Below are 24,202 nucleotides of genomic sequence, written 5' to 3'. Positions count from 1 at the left end.
AAAGGTTAAGGTGTGGTCGTTAGGATCCACTTCTTTATTGTGGTAAAATATACGTAACGCAAAATGATACTCTACCTTTTAAGGGAGGAAACTACTATTGTTACACACTGTGGAAATATTCTAAACAAAAAGGGTTAATTCATTCAGGAAATTTTTGTTGATGTGAATAAAATTTTATGCAAACTTACAATAAGGAACGGGAACTGGGTTGCTTACCGTGTGGTTTGGAGCAGCGTAGACGGTCCTTTGCGTGTGATGCTTCTACAAAGTCCCCACCACCTTCCGTCCAGCCCCCGCTGGGGCTCAGGGTTTCCCAGGGGAAAGCTGGACTCCAGAAGGTCTCCTTCCTTCAGGTGAGCCCGCCTCGGCCCAGATTAGGCCCATGTCACCGGCCAGGGTTAATCCCTTCCCCAGCTTGCCAACGTTTCAGGCGAAGGATTGTCTCTCTGAATGGCGCCTCCTCCCTGCTGTGAGGCCACCTCAGAGCGGGGTTCCCTATTCCAGCCTCACCAAGGTGCTTCCTGTCAGAGCTCTTGTGAGAGTCCACTCGGCGTGGATGGACCAGAGGAAGCCGAGGTCACCGCCCTGTGCTGCCAGAGAGCAGACCTCTGCAGGTGCCCCCGGTCATATTCCTGTCCCGATGGCCGTGTCACAGGCCTGGCCAAGAATCGCAGGTCTTCTCCCCAGCTGTGTTCCACCCCATCATCTCTGTCCTGTTGGTTGAGGATTGGGGTGCGGGGGGCTTTTGCTGTTGGTGGTGCGTTTTCTAGAGACAAGAGCGGGCCCTGGTTTATTTTCCTAGTCGGTGTCATCTTGATTCTGGCCTCTACCTGCTTTATCTCCCTTAAGGTCGTCCCTTTAAGGGTGCCTGCCCACTCTGGACTCCTCCTTCAGGGAGTCTTTCTAGCCGTCCTCCGTGAGAGCCTGCTTGAGCTCTCTCTCCACCGACTTCCACAGCTCACAAGACCTTAGCCTGGCAGAGCCCTGGCCTCCCCTTCCTCCTCCTTTTGGGGTACCTAACCAGTACCGCCTGTGAAGGCTTTTTCATCACTTGCTGACTTGTCTAAATGATCAGTATTCACCTTTGGAACTCCTTACACTCCTTATCAGGTGCCTTGCTGAAGGCCAGACGTTCTGTGGCTGCGGTGTTTCCAGGTCCTAGCCATTGAGGAACCCACCTTGCACGTGTTCTCAGTTCTGGGCACTGTGTTTGGTGTTAGAGCCGCGTAGGTGGACAGACGTGGCTCTGCCTCTGAAGAGGAAGGCTCTAGCTGGCAGGGCAAGTGGGTGACGTGGGTCCTGGCTCCTGCGTGTCAGCGAGGGCTTTGGGGTTGAGTCCTGAAGGCTGAGCAAAAAAGGCAGAGAAAACTTTCTGGGTCCAGGGAGCAGCATGTGTCTGGGCCACTGCTCCGCGTTAGCGGGCTGCTGGCCAGGCAGGTATGGGACGCGGAGGCCCGTGGGCTGAGCCAGACACTTTGGACTTGACCCCGTAGGCACTTGAGACGCTGATGTGTTCTGTGCAGAGGAGAGGCAAGAGCAGAATGGAAGGTCGCTTGGCTACCGGCTGGAGAAGGGAGTAGGCAGAGGGGCTGAGGCAGGTTCACCAGGGCGACGCTGTCCCGGGCTTGATATCAGTGCCTCCTCCCAGCTTCCTGTCAAACACCATGAAGGTAACAAAAGAGACAAAAACTGACCACAGTCATTAAAAACCAAAGCTAAGATGATAGATGCGCTCATGTGTCAGAAGCTGGGAGAACGGGGGGGACAGGGGTCCCCACCATATTTCTTGGACCGTGGGGAGTAATCAAGAAGCCTGTCCTGGAATGTCCTCTGTGTACTTCAGTCCCCGAAGCTCCAATACCAGTGGCCCTAAGGGAAGGAAATGGGAAGAGGCTTTGCTTCCCTCCCTCCCGCTGTGTCCTGCTTAGCCCGGGGCTCTGGACTTGTGCTGACCGAGAAGGAGACGCTCAGCCCCACGAGCCCCAGCGCTGCCGTGAGCTGGCCAGAGGCCAGCCCCAGCTCTGCTGCCCCTCCATCCTTTCCTTCTTGTTTCCAGTTGGAAGCCTGAGACGGGGGCAGGTGGACATGCTCAGAGACATGGTTCTCCTGCCATGTTGTAAGAAGGCAGAGGCACAGGGAGCCTGCAAACAGTCCTTTACAGAGCGCAGTTTGAAAACCCCAGACTCCGTCAGTTCTCAGGTTTGCTTAGAAAAGGGGAGCACAGGCCAGGCGCCCGCTCTGTGTGGCAGACCCCTGCCCGCCTGCTGGCCGTGCTCTCTGAGCACAAACTTGCACCCGCTGACCCGATATGCAGGCCAGACCTAAGAGGGTGAGGTCACTCCTGCCAGGGGTCTAGCAGAGGGGTGTGGGGGAGACTGAACAGGATGCAGAAGGGACTGCAGCAAGCGGCCAGATGAGAGAAGGGGAGGGAGAGCTAAGGCACGGCGAAGAAAGGACGACGTTTTCCTTTGTGCGACAGGAGCAGGGCTCCGTAAGGAAGGGAAGATTTCATGAAGGAAGGTGGGTGGAGGAGATCCCACGCTGCGGGAAGCCCCCGTGCATCAGAGCCAGTGCGTGCTGAGCGCGGATGCAGGCGGGGGCTCCGAGTGCCGGCTGCTGTCCTCTTCGTGTGCAGGTCCGTTGCACTGCTGTAAGTCGCATTCTTCGCCGTCTGAAACTATTGCACATGGCGGAGAGAAGAGTGGCAAAGCACAAGTCATGGCTCTGTGCTCTTGTGAAATTCAACTCATCAAAGGGCTCTGTGGCCTTTTTTTCCAGTTTTGTCGAGACCATCATCAGAATTGGTTGTAGTTGCCTAGTGTGGGCGTCTTGAGACTGGTAGTTGTCCCCATACCCACTTCTACTCTTTCCCTAATAGCATTAAGCTGGACATATGGCCACCTAGAAATTATCCTGCTTCCCCTGGCTTTTCTCAGCTGGCCAACGAAAGTGTCACGTGCATCCCCTGGAAAGGATCCTTGAAGGGAGGGTGCTCTTCTTCCTGCTGCCTGGAATGTGGAGACTATGGCTGGAGCTCAGCATGTATCTTGGACCGTGAGGAAGACGCCCCGTGCAGACAGTAATAGAGAAACAGAAGACGGACAGAGCAGTGGCCACCTTGGACTGCCTACCTCTGTACATCTTTCGTGAGGCAGACAAGTCTGGTTCAGGCCCCATTCTTTGGGGATTTCTGTTATGCAGAAGCAAATCCATCCCTGTTGGCACACCAGGTCACGTGGTTTTGAGAGCTTCCCCGTGTGCTCGCGCCGCCTCTCAGAGCCTCGTTCTGAAGACTCACGCCCCATCTTTTTGCTGATTTCTTGAAATCTGCCTTCCTGATGATGATGCCAAGTCATTTCTTCTTTAGTTTTCATGAATTCGAAGGTAAAAGGTGTTATTTTTCAGCCCGGGTTCTTGACATTTCTGTTTCCTTGCCAGTGCTTCCTTCTTCCAGACCAGAGAAAATCAAGAGTACGCTCTGCTTTTTACACAGCAGTACACCTCCTGTGCAGCATGGGCTTGTCTCCAGGAAACGGTCTCCCCTCCCACTCTGTCCTCAGGCCAGGGCCCGCGCTCGCTCGGCAGCCCGAGTCGGCCACCGCCAGATCGCCTTGCGGAGCTCACCTGCATGGTTGTCGGCTTGGTAGCGCACGGCTCAGATCTCTGGTTTTCTTCTAAAATGAGAGCTGGTTTGAGATGGCTGGCTGCATACTTAAATTTGCCCTTTCTCCCTCTAAATTTTTGTAATATAATAGAAGTACAAATGCAAGAATAAGTGCAGTGTCCTAAGAAGTCATGGAAATGCCATTTGTGAGTCCGTGCTCTCATTCCCTGTTTAAGGTTGGTGCGAGGGTGAGTGAAGATTATCCAGCAGGCTTGGCAAGTGAACGGGCCCTGTCTGTGTGAGTGTCTGCCATGCCAGTCACCCCGCCAAAGCTTAGACGTCCCTTCCCATGGCCCCTTCTCTGGGACAGCGAGCTTGGCTGTTCTCCAGGCAGGGAGCTGATGGTTGGGCTGGTGATTGGCCCCTGGTCAGTGAGCTCTACAGTGACCTGTCGAGAGGACTCTTCCAGTGGAGACATGCAGTGCCCTTTAGGTTGGCTTCCTCTGGAGAGGAGAGGCTGATGGAAGCTGGAGGAGCGGAGTGGACACTGGGAAAAGCAGAAATGTGTGTGTGTGTGTGAGAGAGAGACAAGAGACAGAGATGTGTGAGCCATATGACCCAAGAGAGACTGCCTGGTCCCTAGAGCTGCTTTTTCATCCCTGAGGCACTTTTCTACCCCAGATCTAGTCTGTATCCATCGTTAGACTCTAAGCTTTTCTCAACCCGAGTTCCATGAGAAAATTCAACCCTGTGCCCTAAGGCAGGGTGGGCACAGGGGAACAGTCTCACTCCTTCACTTAGATGTGGATTGACCATGGCTGCTTTCATGCCACAGTGAGAACTGAGCAGTTGTGAGAGTCTGGACGGCCTGCAAAGCTTGAACTATTTACTATCTTTCCGGTCTTCTACAGGAAAAGTTTGCCCAAACTGAGGCATCCTTTGTATGTGATTAACTAATGTCTCTCTTGGCCCTGTTGTATATCATCCTTGGGAGAATTGAGAAATAGTCACTCAAATCATTTTCTGTGTTCTGGGATTCAGAAGTGGTTCTATTTCTTGAACTAACGGAACTGAAGTAAGGCAGTAAGTGTCCGCTGTTCTCTGTCCCTCCCTGGCCACATTCTCCATCAGGACAGCACACCTCTGACTTGGCTGGGCAGCCTGAGCATGGTCCCCTCCTTCTGAGTCACCCTGCCAGGGGAGGGGTCTTCCTTCAGTCCAGGGGCCCAGCTCCTCCCCTTCCTGGGGCCTGGCTCTTCTCCAGAGCCCTGCTTTCTTCCCCCAGTGTTAAATGAGTTCCAAGCTGTTGCGTTCTCTAGTGCAGCAGTTTCTTTTCCTCTCCTACTCCTCCGTGTCATGTTTATTTCCGCTCTCTCCGATCTCTTGGCTGGGTTTCCATTCCCCGGGCTCCACTGGGAGCTGCTTCTCCAAAGAGCTGATTTCACTCTCGTGGGAGCCTCCCCCTCCTGTGGGGAATATCAGTGTCTCCCTTCTTAACCTTTTCTGTCAGGCGTTGAGTCTCTTCTTTGGGACTGATAAGAATACATTGCATTTCCTAGTTTTGAATTTTTATTGTTACAGTTCTTTGTTTCTACTACTCGGAATACAGTGGAGCGCTGACCCTTGGGTTCTTCATCCCTCTGTATTGGGGCCATCCATGTGGGAACGCACAGGAACTCGCACTCCCTTTGAGTGGAAGAGACAAGTGACCCCTCTCGTGGAAGCCCGGGGGAGGGAACATCATCTGCCCGAAAGCACTAGGTTAGCAAAGACCAGCACAAGTAGAAAGCACATCACCTCGGCCAGCTCTTAGCCACCCTTCATCACTGGTAGGATCCCCATAGTCCACTGATTAGGAGCTTGTCCCCAAAGGGAGAAGGATCAGCTAAGAAGGTGAGTCCAGACTGGGAAGGAAGCTTTTGCTCTCCCTTCTGCCTCTCCTCCAACTTTCATTGTTCTTCCCAAATTGTGTATTTATTTTCTTAAGAATGGTGTTTAATTTATATTAAAATTTGTGTTTTAATAGGTCTATTCGATCATCAAAATCCTCAGAAAATACAGTCATCATTGGCGTTGTACGTAGGTAAGCTGTCATTTTTTTTGAAATGTAATTCAGCTGTCAGTGTAAAGCTTGCCCTTCACAAAGGCCGGAATGACAGCTTGCAGGTTGTGACCGCGTCCCCCTTTTTAGCGTGGCCTTTTCTTCTTTCTTCTTTATTTTCTTTTGCTTCGCCAGTTAACTTCATGGCGGGAGTTCCTACCCACGTGCTTGAGTTTGTGATGTTGGACTGCCTTTCACTTTAGAAACAGGCAAACCACTAGAGCACCCCATTCCTGAAAGCAGGAATGTTTTCGGGGTTACCTTCCTAGGCCTTCTAAGTCCAAATACCTCTGAAGAGTTAATTATCTATAAATGGAGGAGATCTTCCATTCATCCTTCTAGTGGAAGTAAGGAAAGGATACAGATATTTATACTGCCCTGAAGAGAAGGGCAGTAGTCAAATAAATGTTATTTGGCTTATATATTTTTACAGGTAGGAGAAATGTTTCTGTGTCCTTTAAAGTATGTTCCTAGGCTTTAGCGGGGAGAAGGGAGTTTATTTTTTTATTGAAGTCACACCAGTTTATAACACGTATGTTCCGGTGTACAGCATTGTAACTCGACATCTCTATAAGCTACATATGTTCCGGTGTACAGCATTGTAACTCGACATCTCTATAAGCTACGTATGCTTCCTGCCAAGCTCGCGTTTCCTTCTGTCACCATCCTGCTGATCCCATTCACCTGTTTCACCCTCCCTCTGGGGTTTTTTTGTTTTAATAGACTGGCAGAAGAAAATAGGAAAGGATTTAGTTTAAATTAAAATGTTTCCTGTGCTTGCTTCAGCAGCACATATACTAAATTAAAATGTTTCCATATCAAATAGATGATATGATTACTCCTGTATTCTGGCTGCTGGTGTAACCTCTGTACTTCAGGTACTAATATATGCTGCCAAAAAGCTACACATGAAACTAAAACAGAAATTATTTTTAACTTTATACTTTTGATTTGTATATTATTCTAATTCATCGAAAAGTACTTATTACAAGACAGTCATGGTATTACCTAAATGAGTGAATGAAGGGTGAGATGTAATTGATTAAACGGTTTAACCATTTGCTATGTCCTTTTGAAGGGCGGACAGAGAAGAGTCATCTGTAATGGCCCTCATCGCTGCTGGCTTTACTCGGGTATGTACCCACTTCTCCATTATGCAGCTGTAATTCAGCGTGAGAAGGTATTTTATCTCAGTTCAGAGCCAGCAAAGGTTTTGAATTAATTTGAAGAAAAATATTGCTGTCCTTGTGCTGTATTACATTTTGGTTTAACTGTCTAACCTGGTCATCTAATAATGTACAAGTCCTCTCTTGCTTAGTCTCTCAAAACTATGCCTGCTAAAGTCGTCTAAACATAATAAAATCTCCTTTAATGCACCCTCATGAAATGTTATACCATAGGATGTGTTGTTACAATGCCTCCTTGTATACATGCAGCCTTAAGATTAGTTCAAAGATTCTGGAACTAGTGCAACGCAAACACAGCTCCCTTCTCTCTACCCCCCAGCTCCAGTCTGTTGGTTTCTCCTGAGCCAAAAGGCTGAAGGCTTTGGTCAGCTGGTTGCCAGTGAGCCTTGGGAATCATGGTGGGGAGAACCTATGTACGCAGACCCTTGGGGAGATTTGTAATTCAAATTTATGTCAATGAAGTAGTCCGGATACTCAAGCCATGAATCTAGTTTAAAGGGTTCTGGATGGTAGTACTCTCACATACCTGAAGGAAACAATACAGATCGTCCCAGAGGAAAACCCTTCATCTTTGGCCTCAGAGAATCTCTGCAAATATTAATACTTGTTGAAGGGCAGCAGGCAGCACTCAGTCCCAGCTGCCAGTCCACGGGAGACAAGCAGTGGCAAGTGAGAACTCATGGAGACGGCAGACACAGACCCGCCCGCTCCTCAGACTGGAATTATCTGACGTGAATTTAAAGCAATTATGCCTGTTACATGTAAAGAAATAAAAGACAAGACAAGCTTGGAAATATCTGCAAAAACGGGAAGCTATAAAAAGTGACACAGAAAATTTGAAGCAGAATTTTGAGAAATGAACACATAATAAATGAAAATGTTAAAACTTAGTAGATCAGAAGACACACTACCCAGCATGTAGCAGAGATACAATAATAGAAAATAAGTCAGATAGGCTAAGAAATGAGACAAGAGTGTGTCAGCTCAATGAGTGTGTAAGGAGTTACAGAAGGACAGGAGGGAGAGTGAGCAGAGGTGATACAGGAAGAACATTTCCCAGGACTAAGGAAAGGCTAGGCCACAGATGCCAAAATCCCAACAAATCCAGAGTAGATTCAATGAAAGAGGACCCATCATAGTGGAAAAAACAAAGAGAAGATCTTAAAATCAGCCAGAGAAGAAAGATGACCTTCAAAAGAATGACAGGCTAACAGCTTCTCATCAGTGATTAGATGGAATAGAAAACAGTGGAATAATATTTTCAATGGGATAAAATAGCTGCAAACTGGAATATTATCTGTAGCTTAAATATCGTTCAGAAACAGGGAAACAGAGTTTGTGAGTAGCAGATCCTCACACGGACATTCTGAGGGACGTACCTCAGGCAGAGACGGTTAACGCAGGTGGAAGGTCTGACATGCAGGAAGGAATGAAGAGCAAGAGCCACACACACACACACACACACACACACACACACACACACACACACACTCACTGTGTAACAGCAGTAGGAGTGTCCACAGATGACAGAGAAAAGGACTGTGACCTGAGAACCATCCTCCCCGGCCAGGTTATTGTGCACCTTTCATTGCCAAAGACCCTCCTTTGGGGGTGCATGTAAAGTTCAGAGATCTGTTTCCCTCAGAGCCCAGGCTGAGGAGACTAAGTGAGAAAGGGCTCGAACCAACAGCAAATGCACTAGAACAGGAAGTTTAAGATGAGGGAGGATGAAGTGGAGAGGAAAAGTGGGGAGCGACAGGCCTGCATGTGCACGTGTTTTCTTCTTTCTTTCTCTACATATGTGCACACACAGGTATGCACATGTGTTATGTATAATTCTATAACATGACGCAGAACATAGGCACATCTATCTAGGACAAAATTAGACCTAAAGAGAAAAATGTAGACTGGAATATATAATGCTTTTCCAACAGAAGGGACATACCAAAAGAGAAATTTTAATAATCGCTCAGTATTTAAATTCTAGACTATCTTAGCCAACGCTCTGTGTCTTCAGGGAGGAGGTAGGGGTGAAAGCAGTCTCACGGCCTTGTCTGGCAGACATGGAACAGGGTGGGCAGAGAGTGTCTTCTCAAGTTGTGTCTTTGTGGGAAAGGTGCATCGCTCTGTGGGAGCTACGTTGTTCTGGGGTGACTTGTGTCTTGTTTTCAAATAATAGGAAAGAAATTTGTGTCTGCTTTTGAGATCAGTGAAAAATAAGGTAACCATTAATAGAACAGAAAAGTTGAACTAAACTTCCAGGCTTAACAAGAGGATATACAGAATTTACAGCAACTTGATTAAACCAGCCAACACAGGAAAAGGAGATAACGGTGTGAAGTGTGCCCTAAACACACAATAAGATACCGTGTTTACCCGAAAATAAGACCTAACAGGAAAATAAGCCCTAACATGATTTTTCAGGATGACATCCCCTGAACATAAGCCCTAATATGTCTTTTGGAGCAAGAATTAATAGAAGACCTGGTCTTATTTTAGGGGAAACACGGTAGTAGGAGTGAAACCAGACGCATGTGAATGGACTGAATTCTCCCATTAAAAGACGGGGAGGGACCCAAGGCCTGTCGGCCATGGAAGGCCATGGAATCCTGAGGGACGTGACCGGCCTACCAGCCGCCTCCTGAGAGGGAAAGGCAGTGCTGGGCCTGCTGTCCGGTCGTCAGTTGGCCCTGAGCCCCCGGGAGCACCCAAGGCTGCTGGGCACCTGTACAGGTGCCATTGCTGCCCGTGCAGGAGATTTCTGGGTGCAGTGCTGGCACCACCGTTCGCAGGTGGGGCTGGGGGACTGGAGGTGCACTGGGGTCCCCAGCTATGCAAGGACTCAACTGGTTCCCCCTGCGCTGCAGGTGGGGACAGGTGTATTTATACAGTTCAACAAATGGCCTCCCACGCACGCAACCAGATGTCCCCCAGGGTGTGAATGTATATATATCCAAACTTTTTTACTGCAAAGGTGGGTATCAAGCTACAAAACGAGCACGTAGTGCTGAACGTACAGCGTCTTGCTCCTCTGCTCTGGAGGGTGGTTTTCTGTCGGCTGCGCTGAGCTGCTGTGAGAGGTTAGTGTAGGAAGATGTTGCCTGCGTGGTGCTATGTCTGAAAAGTAGGTGCAAAGATAAGTGCAGGCTTATTTTTCTTACAGTGAGATTGTGTAACTTTAAAGATGACATACTGCCCCCGCATAAGTGTATATGCTCTGAAAGTTAATATAAATAGGACTTTAGTGGGTAAGTTTCTTCTTTCTACGTATTCTGGCCTCTGCTGGTGACCTGCAGACAACCAGAAATCCTCAAGGCAGTGAAAGAAAAGCGTTCTTAAGCCCCATTTGTGAAAATGCTACTTTGGTTCCCATAAATTTTCATCTTTCATTTCCTGTGCATCATTAAAGAGAAAGTATTTTCTAGATTTCAGTTACCAAAGTGACAAGCCTGTTGAAAAGAATTCTTTTTATGGACAGACAGTAATTTCAGAGTGCACATTTGTTTACCCACAGAGTCTCTTTCTATTCGCAGAGGTATATGGAGAACCCCAGCCTCATGGCCTGTTACAACGAGCTGCTCCAGCTGGAGCATGGAGAGGTGCGGTCGCAGCTGAAACTCAGGTAATGCTGCCCCCTCTGGAAAGCACCCCTACCATTCTGCGGACTTGGTCGTGGATGGCTGCCTTTTGGGGGTCAGACCTGCTAAAACGGGGTGGGGTGGTGGAGTGGCTCCTCTCCTTACACGGACTTTTAGAGTCTGTCTGGGTGTCTAACAAGTGGTCCTTAGTAACTGGAGACTCAGATTTAAAGATGGGGCTCCAAAATAATAGTAGGTGAAAAAGCAGGATACAAAGTATAGATACTGAGTTATCTGTTTTGTTTTTTAAGGAAAAAATACGTTTAATATACACACCCACCCACCCTGTTAACAGTAGAGGGAACCATATTTCTGGTAGGTGACTTTTTTTTCCCCTCTACAATAAGCATTTTGTCACTGGCTCTTGATAAACAGCTTTAAGTGAATGAGCAGAAGCCTAGTTCCTTGTTGAACAAGAAAAGGAGAAAAATTAGTAAAATTATAAGAGGTTGATAAAAGAAAAAGGAAGTGAGCCACCCTGTCATCCTAAGTTTCTTCCTTGGGTGGTGTCCGTTCTCCACATTTCCTTTTCCAGGGATCAGAGAGGATGAGATCATTCTGTGTGCATAAGCCCAAGGCAGAGAGTGGGGTCAGAATTTGGAGTGCTAAGATTAGTGACGGTAGTCGATGAGGGTAAAGGGGATCAAATATATGGTGATGGAAGGAGAACTGACTCTGGATGGTGAACACACAATGGGATTTATAGATGTTGTACATCTGAAACCTATGTAACTTTACTAACAATTGTCACCCCAATAAACTGTAATTAAAGACAAAATTCAAAAAAAAAAAAAAGATTAGTGAGAAGAAGCATAGGGCTCTGCGTGCACGTCACAAGACGACATGAAAGGAGCAAGAGGTGGGCAGAGATGGCTCGAGGCCAGGAAGGTTCCAGAGGAGCAAGGAGCCGTGCGGTGAGCCTGCTCCGTTCTTCACTCCAGGCCCCCAACAGCCTGCCTGCCGCACTCCCTCAGGGAATCAGGCTACCACCCGCTCAGAGTGGAGTAGAATCGTGGAGCAGGAGGTGATGGTAGAGCCGATTTTGTCCAAGATGCAGACACTGAGCCCCGGGGGAGGTTAACTGACTTACTACACCCAAGATCTCACAAGCAGCAGACGGCAAAGGTAGTCCTTTCGGTGTAACCCACGTTTTTGAAACTGCAACCATTGTCCTGCCTCCATTCCTAACTCTAACTGTAACCTCCGACCTTTTCCTCCTGACTGAATATCTGAGTTCAGTGAACCGAGCATCACCTACCCTGAGGTCCCCGATTGAAACCCCCATGTCTCTTTCACTCCTCCCTAACTCCGATCACTCACCAAGTCCTTTTGGTTTTGCTTCCTAAGGTCTGTGGCATATGCCCACTCAGCTTCCTCTAATTTAGGCCACTCTCTTCTCTTACCTGGTTATGAGACCACCATTCTCCCCACATCTAGTCTTGACTTTTCCTTGTCCGTTTTCCACACCACGATAATACGTAACTCCACGTGGGTTTCGTTCCGCAACTACCCTCCCCACTGCCTTCGAGATAAAGTCCAGACTCTAAAATGTGGCCTACGAGGCTCTCCCAGGTCTGCCCATGGTTTACCCCTCTGTCCTCATCGGTTAACATGCGTTGCTTTGCTCTCTGTGCACCAGCTGACAGCCAGAGGGTGGTGCCCGTTACAAAGGGGGCTAGGAAAATATGAAGGCAAAGGGGAACTGGGGTAGAGATTTGGGAGAAAGAGAGACTTGTTCTGCCAGATAATAAAACGCACTAAACAGCTATAACAAGCAACTTTGTGTTACAGCTAGATCAGTAAACTGGCATTTAAGGTCTAGAAATAGAGGATTATGTTTAAGAACTTAGTATATGATTAATATGTCAATTTAAATCAACAGAAAAGGGCAGACTTTTCAATGAATAGAATTGTGACAATCGGTTAACAACTATTTGGAAAGAAAATTAACTTATAGCCCAATCTCACATGCAACTCCCAAATAAACTCCAGTGAGTGAAAGACTTAATGTTAAAAAGTAGGGCCACATAGGTACTAAAAATATACGTGAACGTATGTAATTGAATGATGAAGTATTTTTAAACTCAGCATGCCATGAAAGCCAAATTCCATAAATAGAGTCAGCTTAGATAACGTAAAAATGTTAAGCTTATCTACAGTTTTTTAAAAATTTAGATAATATTAAAAATATAGACAACTAAACTGGGAAAAATATATTTGTAACATATAGGACAGACAGGTTAATGTCCCAAACACGTTAGGATCTTTGATGAATCTGTTGAAAAATGGAAACACTTGGTAGAAAAAATAAAAAAGGACACAATCAAACAATTCACAGGAGACGTAAATAGCCAATAAATATGAAGAGATGTTCAGTTTCCCTAGTAATCAAAGAAATGAAAATGGTATGCCATTTTTCATTTACCAGATCTGCAAAAATTAGAGCAATAAAGCCAATAGGGCTTTTTACTGATCCATCTCTTCCAAACTTGTTCTAGTCAGAGGTGGGAACATCTCATTTTTTTCTTTCTTTTTCCTTTTTTTTTTTTTTTTAAAGAACAGCTTCATTGAGGTATAATGAACATACCATCTCTTGATTTTTATATGCCAAGAAATAAGAGCTAATTTTCATTGGCCAAGCTGCTTTTGTCTTGTTAAGCGAGACAGTTTAGTAATACCAGGAATAATGTAAAAAAACAACATTGTTATTGTTAATTTTGTTAATATTTTCTCTCTACTTTATGGGCAAGTAGGCAGTTGCTTTCTTTTTTTCATTTTCTGAGTCATAGGCAAACTGGAAACAACCTAAATATCCAGTCATCGGGGATTTGTTTAATAAATTATGGTACAACTTTAACAACAGAATATTACGTAGTTATTAAAAGTGATGCTAAAGAACCGTAATTGTTGATATGGAAAGATACTAATGTACATTGTTCAGTGAGACAAACAGAGTATACAACTGTAGAGTGTGATGCTCCCTTTATAAATACATATATACTCACCTAAGGAATTGCCTGGAACACCAATCGATATGTCTAGGTGTTGGGATTTCAGATGATTTGACCTCATTTATTTTTAAACAGCTTTATTGATTGAGATATTTTTCACATACTGTACAATTTATCTGTTTCAAATGCACTGTTCAGTGGCGTTTAGGATATTCATGGAGGTGAGCAATCATTGCCACAATTTTAGAACATTTGCATTACACCCAGCCCTAGAAAACCAGAAAACCGCTAATCTAATTTTTATATATATATATATATATATATATATATATATATATATATATATATATATATATGCCTATATATATATATAGGCCTATTCTGGACATTTCATATAAATAGAATCATACAATATTTGGTCTTTTGTGACTGGATTCTTTCACTTAGCATAATGTTTTTGAGGTTCATCCATATGTGTCAGGACTTAATCTCTTTTTGTGTCTGCATAATATTCCATTAAATGGATATACTGGACATGTATCAGTTGATGGACATTTGTGTTGTTTCCACTTTTGAGCTGTAAGTTTTTGTGGACATATATTTTCATTTCTGTTGGGTACATAGGAGTAAAATTGCTGGGTCATATGGTAACTATGTTTCACAATTTGAGGACCTGCCAGACTGTTTTCCAAAGGGGCTGCACCATTTCACATTCCCTCTGGCAGTGTACGAGGGTTCCACACCGACCTCTGTTACTGTGTTTTTGGTTATAACTGTGTTTTGGTGATGTGGCATCTCGTTTATTTTTATCTGTATTTTCTAACTTTTTCAATAAATCTGTCACCTGTGCAGTTAAAAAGTGTTTTTAAACACTTAAGGACATGGCTCTCAATATAAGGCTGAGTGAAGAAAGTAGGGGACAAAGCTCGTCATCCTGACGATCCCAATTTTGTGAAGAATTTAAGATAATAGCTACAAATTATTGCCTCCTTTCTACCAGACTCTGTCTGGACTTCTTGATTGTATCCTCTCATTTAGTCCTCACGAGGACTCTTCAGCTGGTGAGAAGGGAGGCACCAGGAGGCTGTCATGTGCCTGGTGTCCCCCAGCCAGTGACCGACTGTGATTTGATCCCTGGCATGTGCTCCACGCTGGTCCACTGGTCCTCAGACTGGAAGGAAAGGCGGCACATTCTGCATGGTCTTCCTTCCCGGTAGCGGTGTTGCAGGAAGTGTTTATTTCTTCCTTGTGCTTTTTAATATTCCCTTCCTTCTTTTTTTGAATTAGTATTTGTTACCTTTATAATCAGATAAAAAAATATTTAAATAAGTTAATGTAATACCTTGAGACTGCATTAGCTTTTGTAGTATTTACATTAATCAATCTTTTTTTTTTCTTCTCCTACCCATAAAGGGCTTGTAACTCAATATTCACTGCATTAGAGAAAAGTCAAGAAGCAATTGAAATTATAAGTGAAGACCACATTATACAGGTTTGTTATTTTGGAAGTTTTTCCTTCCGTATTTATGGTTTTATTCTCATTTTTAGGGTTGAACCCCTCCAATAACGTTTTTTTTTTTCTTTTTGAAGTTCAAGAGACCAGGTTTTCCATAGAGGGTTATCAGAACAAAATCCATAAAATACATAATTTAAAATATAGTTCCCTATAGGTAAAAAAAGGTACTGATAGTTACTTAAGGAACTAGAAAATGTTCTGTAGAAATACCACGTTTACATTGATTATTTCTCACCTTTTTGTTAAGGAGAGACTTTTATCCAGCGTGATTGTTACTGGGCAGGGGTGGGGTGGCCATTGCGACAGGGGAAGGCTGTGACCGCAAGGTCTGCGAGCTCTCACCTTTCTCACTGTTTCTGAAGATAGCTTACACCTATAGAAATGTGCAGGGAACTACTCAACATTTCAAAAATAACCTAGTAATTACCGAGCAAATTATCCACGATTAGCTAAGTGGGTTCCCATCAGTGACAGAAGATAACGTGGCTTGAGTTTTGAGATAATAGCAGAAGAGAATAGCTATTCTCTTGCCTGAGAATAGCTCCGCTGTGATTTCCAGCACCCCCATCCCTCACTGTAATCTGACATGTGATGTCACCATTCAGGATTTTGTGCCCTGGGAGGCACAGGGGCCAGTGGTGGGGGCACAGGCTGGTTGTTAGATGGGCCTCGGCCCCTTCCTGGCTGAGTGTCTTTGGGCAAGTGACTGTGCTGTCTCATCTGACAACAGCCTGAAGGAGTGAATGTGCGTGAAGTGCTTACTGCAGTGGCTGTTAAACAGTATCACATAGTGTTCAGTCATCCTTATTTATTTATTACTATTATTATTATTAGCACATGCACAACTTTTGCACACATTTTCTTCTAGTCTTCTAGTCCTATTTGAAATTTGACCGGAAAGCCTTACATTTGCAAACACTTCCTGGCTCTTAGCCTGCCTCCCAAACACATTATTCATTTACGTCCCATGAGAGAGGCAAGATAAATGCCTCCTTCCCATTAAACAGATGTGCAGACTGAGACTTGGAGTGGTTACAGGACTTGCGGAGTAGAGCCTGGGTGTTTCAGATCCCCGTCCCGTGCTTTTCCCACTGTGTCGTCATCCACACAGCCCTCTGCAGCCGTCCCGGCTCTGTCTCCACGCAGCTTCTTTCCTCTGCTGATGTTTCAGTGGGGTGGGCGGGGGTGTGTGCTGTCCCCCAGGAACCTCAGAACCCAGCAGAAAGCCAGCTGTGTGGCACTGGGCAGAGGGTCCTTCAGGGCATATGCTAGGGCAGCTGCAGAACTGCTGTGGTGAGCCCCAGGCTCCGAGCTTTTGGGGGAAATGCTGGTGGCTTAGGTTGAACACCCTTGAGTGTCCTCTGTTCAAAATTTCTTTTAATTCACTTGAGGTTTTTTTCTTTTGTCTCCCCCCAGTATGCAAATCCTGCATTTGAAACAACGATGGGCTATGAGTCAGGTGAATTAATAGGGAAGGAGTTAGCAAAAATGCCTATAAATGAAAAAAAGGCCGATTTGCTGGATACTATAAACTCGTACGTCAGGCTGGGCAAGGTGAGTAAGAGGACGGCACCTTTCTTACTGTCGTGTAACGAGGAGGGAAGGCAGGGGCCGTAGCGTCACTGAGCACTGCACATACCTGCCAGGTAATCTCAGCCCACTCATCTCAGCACGGCAGCAGAGCGGTGGTGTTTGCCTTGCTGTTCCCATTTTGCAGATGAGGAAACTGAGGCCCAGAAAGTTCGTAGTATAATTAGCCAGTAAGCAAAGTGATTTTAGTTGATACGTAAAGTCATTGTCATCTTTGTGCTAAGTAAGTTGGTCTTTCTAATAATGACCTTCTAAGTGGTGGGTGTGGGCGCGTGGTTCTGGGGAAAGGATTGCCAGTGAGGTGACACTTGGCTCAGAACACGGCTGAGCCCAGCAGTTCTTTGAGCCTCGTTCATTCGTTCAGCCTCCTGTATGCCAGTCACTCTGCTGGATTCTGGTAGAGAAAGAAAAGCCAGAAAGTCCCACCTTAGAGGACTCATGCTCCAGGATGCCAAACAGACAGCTAAGAGGAATCGTTGCTCAGTAATGTGAGAAGCCACATGATCCTAGCGCTCAAGGGCAGACAGAAGGATGGCGGGCTCAGTCTGAAAGGTTATTTCTCTCTCTGAGCAGTGGCTTCTGACAGCACTTCCTGTTACTAGGTTTGAAAATATGATGAGAAGGAAAAGGCTACTGCTTTTCATAGTCACTCCTAGTCTTTTCTGCTGGGCTCATTTCAGTTTTTTGAACGTTGGGTAGGGACTATTAATCCAATTATTCAATACATTTTAGAAGTTGGGGGCCTGCTTTCCGGCCCACTGTGGAGGCTCCAATGGAAGTAATGCCGTGTCCCACTGTGGCCTGTGGCCAGTGCTGTCCCTTTGCACAAAAGAGCCGTCTGCCAGAGGGGCAGGAAGGCCGTGCAAAGCTTATCCCCACATGCTTGGGCCCCTTGAAAACACCGTGAGTGGGTGCATGTCCCTTTCACACAAGATGGTCTGCAGTGAGAACAAGGAAGGAACAGGCCAGCTGCGAGGGCCCAGCAATGCACCGTCAGGGAAACGACAGAGGTGGGCCCTGCTCAACCCTAGTTTACTTTCCACTTTTCTGTCAGAGATGATGCTCTCTGACTAGAGAGAGTGGAGGGTTCCCTGGAAAGAGAGAAGTGACCTTCAGCTCTCAGGCTCCCTCCCTGGGCTGAGGGTTGTCCTCAGAAGGCGGGGTACGGCAGTCATCATGAGAGACGCATCACCTTGAGGTGGCTTTCCATGGCCTTCCCAATCCTGGCGCCTGGGGCCCAGGCTGCCACGGGGTCAGCCGGCGGTTTTGTTGTGAGGTCATCTTGGCTTGAGCCAGAGACAATGGCCCTCATGTACCTTGATCTGACAACACTTCTGTTGAGGCGGCCATCTCCGTCTCCCTGGGGAGGGCACACACAGACAGAGAGGGGACACACAGCGGACGAGCCGTGGGCCCTGGGATCCACCCAGTTCTGGGCGGACAGCGCCCACACTTGAACAGCAGGAGAACTGTTCTCTCTACCTGTATTGATTGTGAGCAGAGAATGTGAACGGGGACCACATTTCGGCCTCCATAGTGCTTTCTTTCAAAAAGGAGCCTGCTGATTTGTTTTGTGTGTTCAGAGTTCTTGGGGAAGGGGGAAAGCAGCCATTTGTCCTTTGTCAGCAACCTGGGGTTCATTGGTGACACTGCAGCAGGACAGGCCGCCTGGCTGGACCATTTTTTGAGGTGCGGGAATGTATGGCCTTTCTAATAAAGTCTCCCTCAGAGAAGAAGGGCCCTGGGCGATGGTGGTACCGTGGTCAGTGGGGAGAGAGCAGACAGGAACCGGGATAGAGGCTTAGGAAGCGGTTGGACGATGGGTTGGGGGCTTTGGGCTGTCGGATTCCCGGGGTGCCAACAGCGGGTATTCCCGGGTGCAGAGGAGAAATTCTGACGTCTAAGCAGAGACTAGTCCAAACACCAGTCGCCACAAACCCCTCTGCCCATTGTTCTCAGGCAATGGCTCCTCTCTGGGGTAGAATTGATACTATTGCTGCCGTGGTTTGCAGCCCCCAAGCTCGTGCTTCCTTGCACCCCTCCGTACCTGCTTCTTGACCCGCCTCCCTTTCCTGCTTCCCCAAGGCTTCCCCGTCGGGCTCTAGACCTGTCTCCCATCTTCTCAGGTACTTACTTGGGCCTTATGACATTGCTCTTTTAGAAATGTTGAATTTTTCCCTCAGAAAACGTGCCTTCTAGGCGCTGAATCAGAGTTGGCCCCTCAGACACCTGCCTGTGACAGTGACATATGGCTGCAGAGCTCTTGAGCTTTTCACAGCTTTTGCCTCCCGAGCCCCCGTGACTCTTCTGCAATCCTTCCCCAGCAAGTCTCCTCTTCTCTGACGCTTCTTGTATGTTACATGTCCTCCCAGTTCATCAGAGCTCTTTGTCCCCTGCCGTGTTCCTCAGATGGCTCCTGTGTCCCTGAGGCATCTTCCTGCTCCGCATAGATGTCTCCCACCTCCCCAGTTTTAGCCCCAGCCTCTTTTCCAAGGTCTGCTTCAACATGCTGCAGTCCTGTGGAAATCAGCTTGCCCTTGCCTGACGAAGATGTTCCCTCATCCCCATTCACAAAAGACCGGCCGCTGCAGCGTCTGCTGTCTCTGCTCGTGCACCTTCTCCAGGTGACTGGGCTTCCATTCTTGGGATGGCTCTGCCTCCCACAATCCATCACCAGGCCTTGGTGTCTCCTAAACCCCTGCCTTTGACTGGCCATGGCCTGGCCCTGACCCTGTGGCAGCTGAACGCAGTCAGGTCTCCCTGTCCTGTGACCTTCCCCCTCCAGCGAGTCCACCCGACACTACTGAGCGATCTGTCTGACTGACACATCGTTTTGACCACGTCACGCCCTCAGTCTGGAGCTTAAATCCCTTACCCGGGCTGCTGGGATTCTGTGGCTTCACTTCGGCCTACCTCCTCCACTCAGTAACCAGAAGCCCCAAGTGCTCCTGGACTGTCTGCCACGCGCAGGCAGTGGCCCTGGGGATCGGACGGCGGGTGACGATGGTCTAATTCTTGAGACGATGGGCACAGAAGAGGGAGCGTCTCCATAGTCGGAGAAGCCCAGCGTGGTGCTTGGCTCGCCTGGAGCAGGAGGGGGGCACGGTCGCAGTACAGTTCTCAGGGGAGCTCGGCTTGGAGAGAGGCCCGTACGAAACCACGCGTGTCGGGAACAGGCCATTTATCAAACTTCCGCCACGTGTCAGGACTTTGCTTAGCGCTTTCGTGCATCACCAGATGGAATCTTCCTAACGGCGTTCGAAGGCAGTACTTTGTTATTCTCAAGAACTTAAAACCCATATATTTATGATAGGTCATTATTTTTATTTTTGATAAGAAATATGATCTATGGCAAGTGAATATTCTTTATTTCCATTGGCGACTGGAAAACTTACAGGCAAGTCTGCTCTCCAAGGAAAGTCGTTGCTAAGTTGTCCTGCTCTGTTAGCTGGACGGTTCAGCTTTGGCTGACATGGCCTCTTACACGTTTGTTTGGGATCTGGCAGCCACCCACGGCTATTCAGAGAGGACTGGAGCAGAAAATCCTGAATATATTTCTTAAAGTGCTGATTGATTGAATTCGTCTCCCATATTTCTCCCTCTCTGTTTTTTTAAATCTAACAGCTTTGTTGAGAGAAACATACCTCACAATTAACCCATTTAAAATATGCAGTTGAGTGGTGTTTGGTACGTTCACAGAGTTTTGCAGCCATCACCACAGTCGGCTTCCTATACTTCCCTTGATGGTGAGCTTCGCCGCCCCCGGAGGTGGATATGTATCCTGGAGGACAGGGTGACCTCCTGCCTCGGCAGCCCTGCTTCCTCCTGGCCTGTTTCCAGCACAGGCCGTCTCCCCTCAGAACTGAGTGACGCTCGCACCTCCCTTCTGCTCCAGGGAAAGTCAGCGCCGAGCTGCGCTCTCTGGCCAGTTTTTCACTCAGTCCTTCTCTGGTGCCCGTTGTTTTCAGAATTGCACCAGGGAGCATCAGAAACCATCCTTTGCTCTGTCAGAGTCTTGGTTTCTCCTGGACCCACTTTCCCTGGAGTCTGATGATGCGATTTTATCCTTGGCCTTTGCATGCAGGTTGCCCTGGCCCCAGCAGAGAGGATTGCAGGGTTGACCTTGTATAAGGGCCTGGACAGGAGACTAGAGCTAAGACACCAAGGCTGCCATGGTGGATGTTCTGCTTGGGTCAGCTCTAGGTCCTGAGGGACTCTGGAAGGTCAAGGAGGTTCTGGAACACCCTGGGGGTTCCGTGTCCTACAGTGGGTTTTAGGGGATGTTCCAGCTTATGGACCCTTGGCAACTCTTGGAGGAATTGAGAACCCTGTAGGTGGTAACACACCTAGTCTTCTCCGGCCACCCCTGCAGCCCGTTCGCTCACTGCAGTCGGGTCCCACACATGAACCTCTGTTCTGAGAGAATCCCTAATCCTATCTGCCCTGAGAGCACGACTAATGCGATTGCAGCCCTGGCTGATAAGGTCTCACCGGTTTGTTGTACCTGAGCCCCGTCCTGCGTTTACCTCATCATCCCCACCCAACCTGCGGAGGGACTAAAACCCCTCCCAGAGGGGGCAGCGGCCACACCTTGCTAGTGGCCGCAGAATATTCCCTTCTCTGCCTGGTGCCTATTCTCCCCCCTCCCTAATACAGGGCCAACGGCCACGTCCCTGCCCCCTGCCCCCTGCTGCTGGCAGGAGGAGCCCCTGTGCTGATCTGAGCGAATGCTCTTCACTCGTGGGCCACTGAAAGCATATGACCATTTAGATTGTGGTGATATGGCTTTTGTCAGCAGCCCAGGAGATGGACTTGGGAGGTTGAGGAAGAATTGTCAGATTGCTCACAATTGTGTTTGGGGTTGGGATCACTGTTATCCTAATTGCTTTAGCAATGGTAAATGAATCAGAATCTGGAGTAGAAATATTCTTGGGTTTATATTTTGAACACAAAATATAATGATGCTTATGTTCTATTTATAGGAGTGGCAAGGAATTTACTATGCCCAAAACGGAGATAATGTACAACAAAATGTGAAGATAATACCTGTCGTTGGACAGGGAGGGTAAGTGGAAAAAACAGGTTCTCCAGTCCATGTACCATGTTTAGCTTATTGTAAGATGTGTTTTGAATACTTGAGTAAGTTAAGAACTGCATGCAGAAATTTGAAAGACTTGTAACAGGTCAGGTGTCACCAAGAATGGCCTTCCACGGTGGCTTCCCATGGCTGCAGACTGACCCTCCATCTGGCGACCCAGAGCCACCAGACTCTGGACACTCTTGCTTAAGCTGCACAGACACACAGGGGATTGATGTATCAAATCAGAATGTCACTTTATTAAGCTGTGTGACAGGCACGCTGACTGGTGAATTCCCTACATTTAAAAGATTTCTGTTTAATTTGACAGCCTATGTGTTATTGCTGCATGAACCTATCAAATTAGATAAGAATATGCTAAATACTACCACCATCTGCGGAAACGCGTATAAAACAGGTGTGACTGCAGATTGGAAAGCAGTATATACATCGGGAGCTTAAAAATCTCCTGTGATTTGTTTCAGACTCTATCTTAAATAATAGGAACGGTGGAAAATTACGAATATGCATTGTAGAGCCCCCAACAATAAAATGTGCAAGCATTAGAAATGATCGTGGAAAAGTCATTTACCAGGAAAAATGCTTATGAGAAGTGTGAAAATGAAAAGGTAAAATCCTATCTAGTGTAAGAGCTCAATCACGGAAGTAGAAGAAGGAAAAGTGGATAGGAGGAGGTGTGGCGATGGCGGTTCTGAGAGCTGCTGCTATGGACTGACACTGGCCTCCCTGGCCAGGCTCTCAGTGCTGGGGCCACGTCACTTCATTTCATCCTAACCACCGCCCTGTGCTGGCGGCACTGCGACCATCTCCATTTCCCAGATGAGGAAACTGAGGCTTAGAGGCGAGGTTTCTGGCCCCGGGGCCAGGTGCTGGCACTTGGCAGAGCCGGCCGAGACCTCTGTGTGACGGCACAGCTCACGTGCTTGGGCACCAGGCTTGGCTGCCAGTTGGCGGTTGCCTCTGGGAGCTGGGTCTGTGTGGGCTCTCTGTTCTGATTCTTTGCCTTTTTATGTCCTTTCCACAATTTTTGTGTGATGAGTATATAGGGATTTGATTATTAAGGGGAAAAACTGAAGGAAAAAAAACCTGAAGGGACAATAAGTGAGGAGAGTCAGCAGCTTCTGAGATAAGCCCTGTTGCTTTGTCTTAGGCTCCCGCTACGTGAACCGCTAACCGAGGGCCCCAGCGTGGCCTCGGCTGTTTCCACGAAGGACTGAGCAGATGGCTTAGGAACGTGAAGCAGAGCATGAATAGCAGGGCTGGGAAAATGAAAACACGTTAAGGAATCGCAGGCTTTCGGGTGGTTAACATGCAGTACATTCTTTTAAACAGAGGTCTTTGTTATTGTATGCTGCGATGACTTAGAAGAATTTTGGTGTTTTTACTGAAGAGTCAACTTCTCTTCTACAGAAATGCCACAGGGTGTTCATAGACGCTTGTTTATTGGTGGCCTTGGCCACGAACCACGAACCATAGCAGTGTTTTCAGAGCACTTGGTGTATTGTGGAAAAGAGATGCTCTTTTCATAAACAAAAAGTAGCTACGTATCCGTCCATCCGAGTAGAGAGCTGGGAGAGAAATAATGCATTGTTTTCTACTTGCAGAAAAATTAGACACTATGTGTCCATTATCAGAGTGTGCGGTGGCAGCAATAAGGTATGTAAGGAGAACCCTGGGGACCCCAGCTGCACCCCAGCAAGATTCCACTCTCGCTTCCCTAGGCAATCAGAACTAACGGCTTTTGAAATTCATTTTTAGGCTGAGAAAATAACTGAATGTGTTCAGTCTGACACTCACACAGGTATGGTGCACCATATTCATTCTTAGGGTTCATTGAGCTTTTGACAAAAATAACGTGAAATCAGACCCTTGCTCTGGCCAGCTTGCCCAGGACATCGCTGGGACTGTATTTCCCGGCACCGTGGTGACCCTTTTCTCCCTAGCTCCCCAGGCTGCTTTGTGCATCCAAGGACCTGAGCACTTGGTGGCATTCTGACAGGTGTCCTGGGGTGGGGCTCCGCCTGTGGGGAGAGAACTGGTCAGCTCAAATGCACGAACTTCACGTGAAGACGCGTTGAGTGAAGTGTGGTTTGGTGGCCTGGCCTGTGCAGTAAGAGGCAGTGGTGTTGGGGGTCCGACTGCAGTACTTTAGCAGGGGGACAGCTTCATCTCCTGACAGTAGTCGGTCCCCACCTGCCTGCAGGGAGCGAGCTGGACCCGTCAGACTTGCCTCACCCCGTATCTGTCTCCTCCTGTGCTTTGGGCCCTGGCCGTCGCTCCTCCCCGCACCTGTGTTAATGCACGTGGTTTCCCCGCCTGGACCAGTCTGTTCGCTTCCTGCATGTGTCACGGCCCCACTGAGTGGGGCCGGGCTGTGCTGGGTGGGGCAGGTCCCCTCCAGACACAGACCACAGCGCTCCGGCAGACTGGGGTGCCACACCCCCACAGTAGGCATCCAGCTGCGCCTGGGCAGGGCCCCAGGGCCCGGCTGGCCTGTCTTCCATCCCTTCAGCTGTG

The 24,202-nt window shown here is 47.7% G+C and overlaps 1 protein-coding gene across 4 annotated transcripts in view; it reads left to right on the top strand.

Moving 5' to 3' along the window:
- The window catches only part of PDE8A (phosphodiesterase 8A), a 113,110-nt gene that overhangs the window by 69,819 nt on the left and 19,089 nt on the right, over window positions 1-24,202 (top strand). For all 4 annotated transcript variants that reach the window (XM_033100078.1, XM_033100077.1, XM_033100076.1 and 1 more), the window contains 8 exons: window positions 5,631-5,687; window positions 6,784-6,838; window positions 10,426-10,514; window positions 14,895-14,973; window positions 16,414-16,551; window positions 21,570-21,652; window positions 23,290-23,341; window positions 23,444-23,486. In XM_033100078.1, coding sequence (XP_032955969.1) covers window positions 5,631-5,687; window positions 6,784-6,838; window positions 10,426-10,514; window positions 14,895-14,973; window positions 16,414-16,551; window positions 21,570-21,652; window positions 23,290-23,341; window positions 23,444-23,486 — 596 coding nt within the window. The remainder of the gene's footprint in view (window positions 1-5,630; window positions 5,688-6,783; window positions 6,839-10,425; window positions 10,515-14,894; window positions 14,974-16,413; window positions 16,552-21,569; window positions 21,653-23,289; window positions 23,342-23,443; window positions 23,487-24,202) is intronic.

The sequence above is a fragment of the Rhinolophus ferrumequinum genome, chromosome 28 (assembly GCF_004115265.2).
Source record: "Rhinolophus ferrumequinum isolate MPI-CBG mRhiFer1 chromosome 28, mRhiFer1_v1.p, whole genome shotgun sequence".
NCBI classification, from domain to species: domain Eukaryota; kingdom Metazoa; phylum Chordata; class Mammalia; order Chiroptera; family Rhinolophidae; genus Rhinolophus; species Rhinolophus ferrumequinum.
This window is presented reverse-complemented; position numbering and strand designations above follow the sequence as displayed.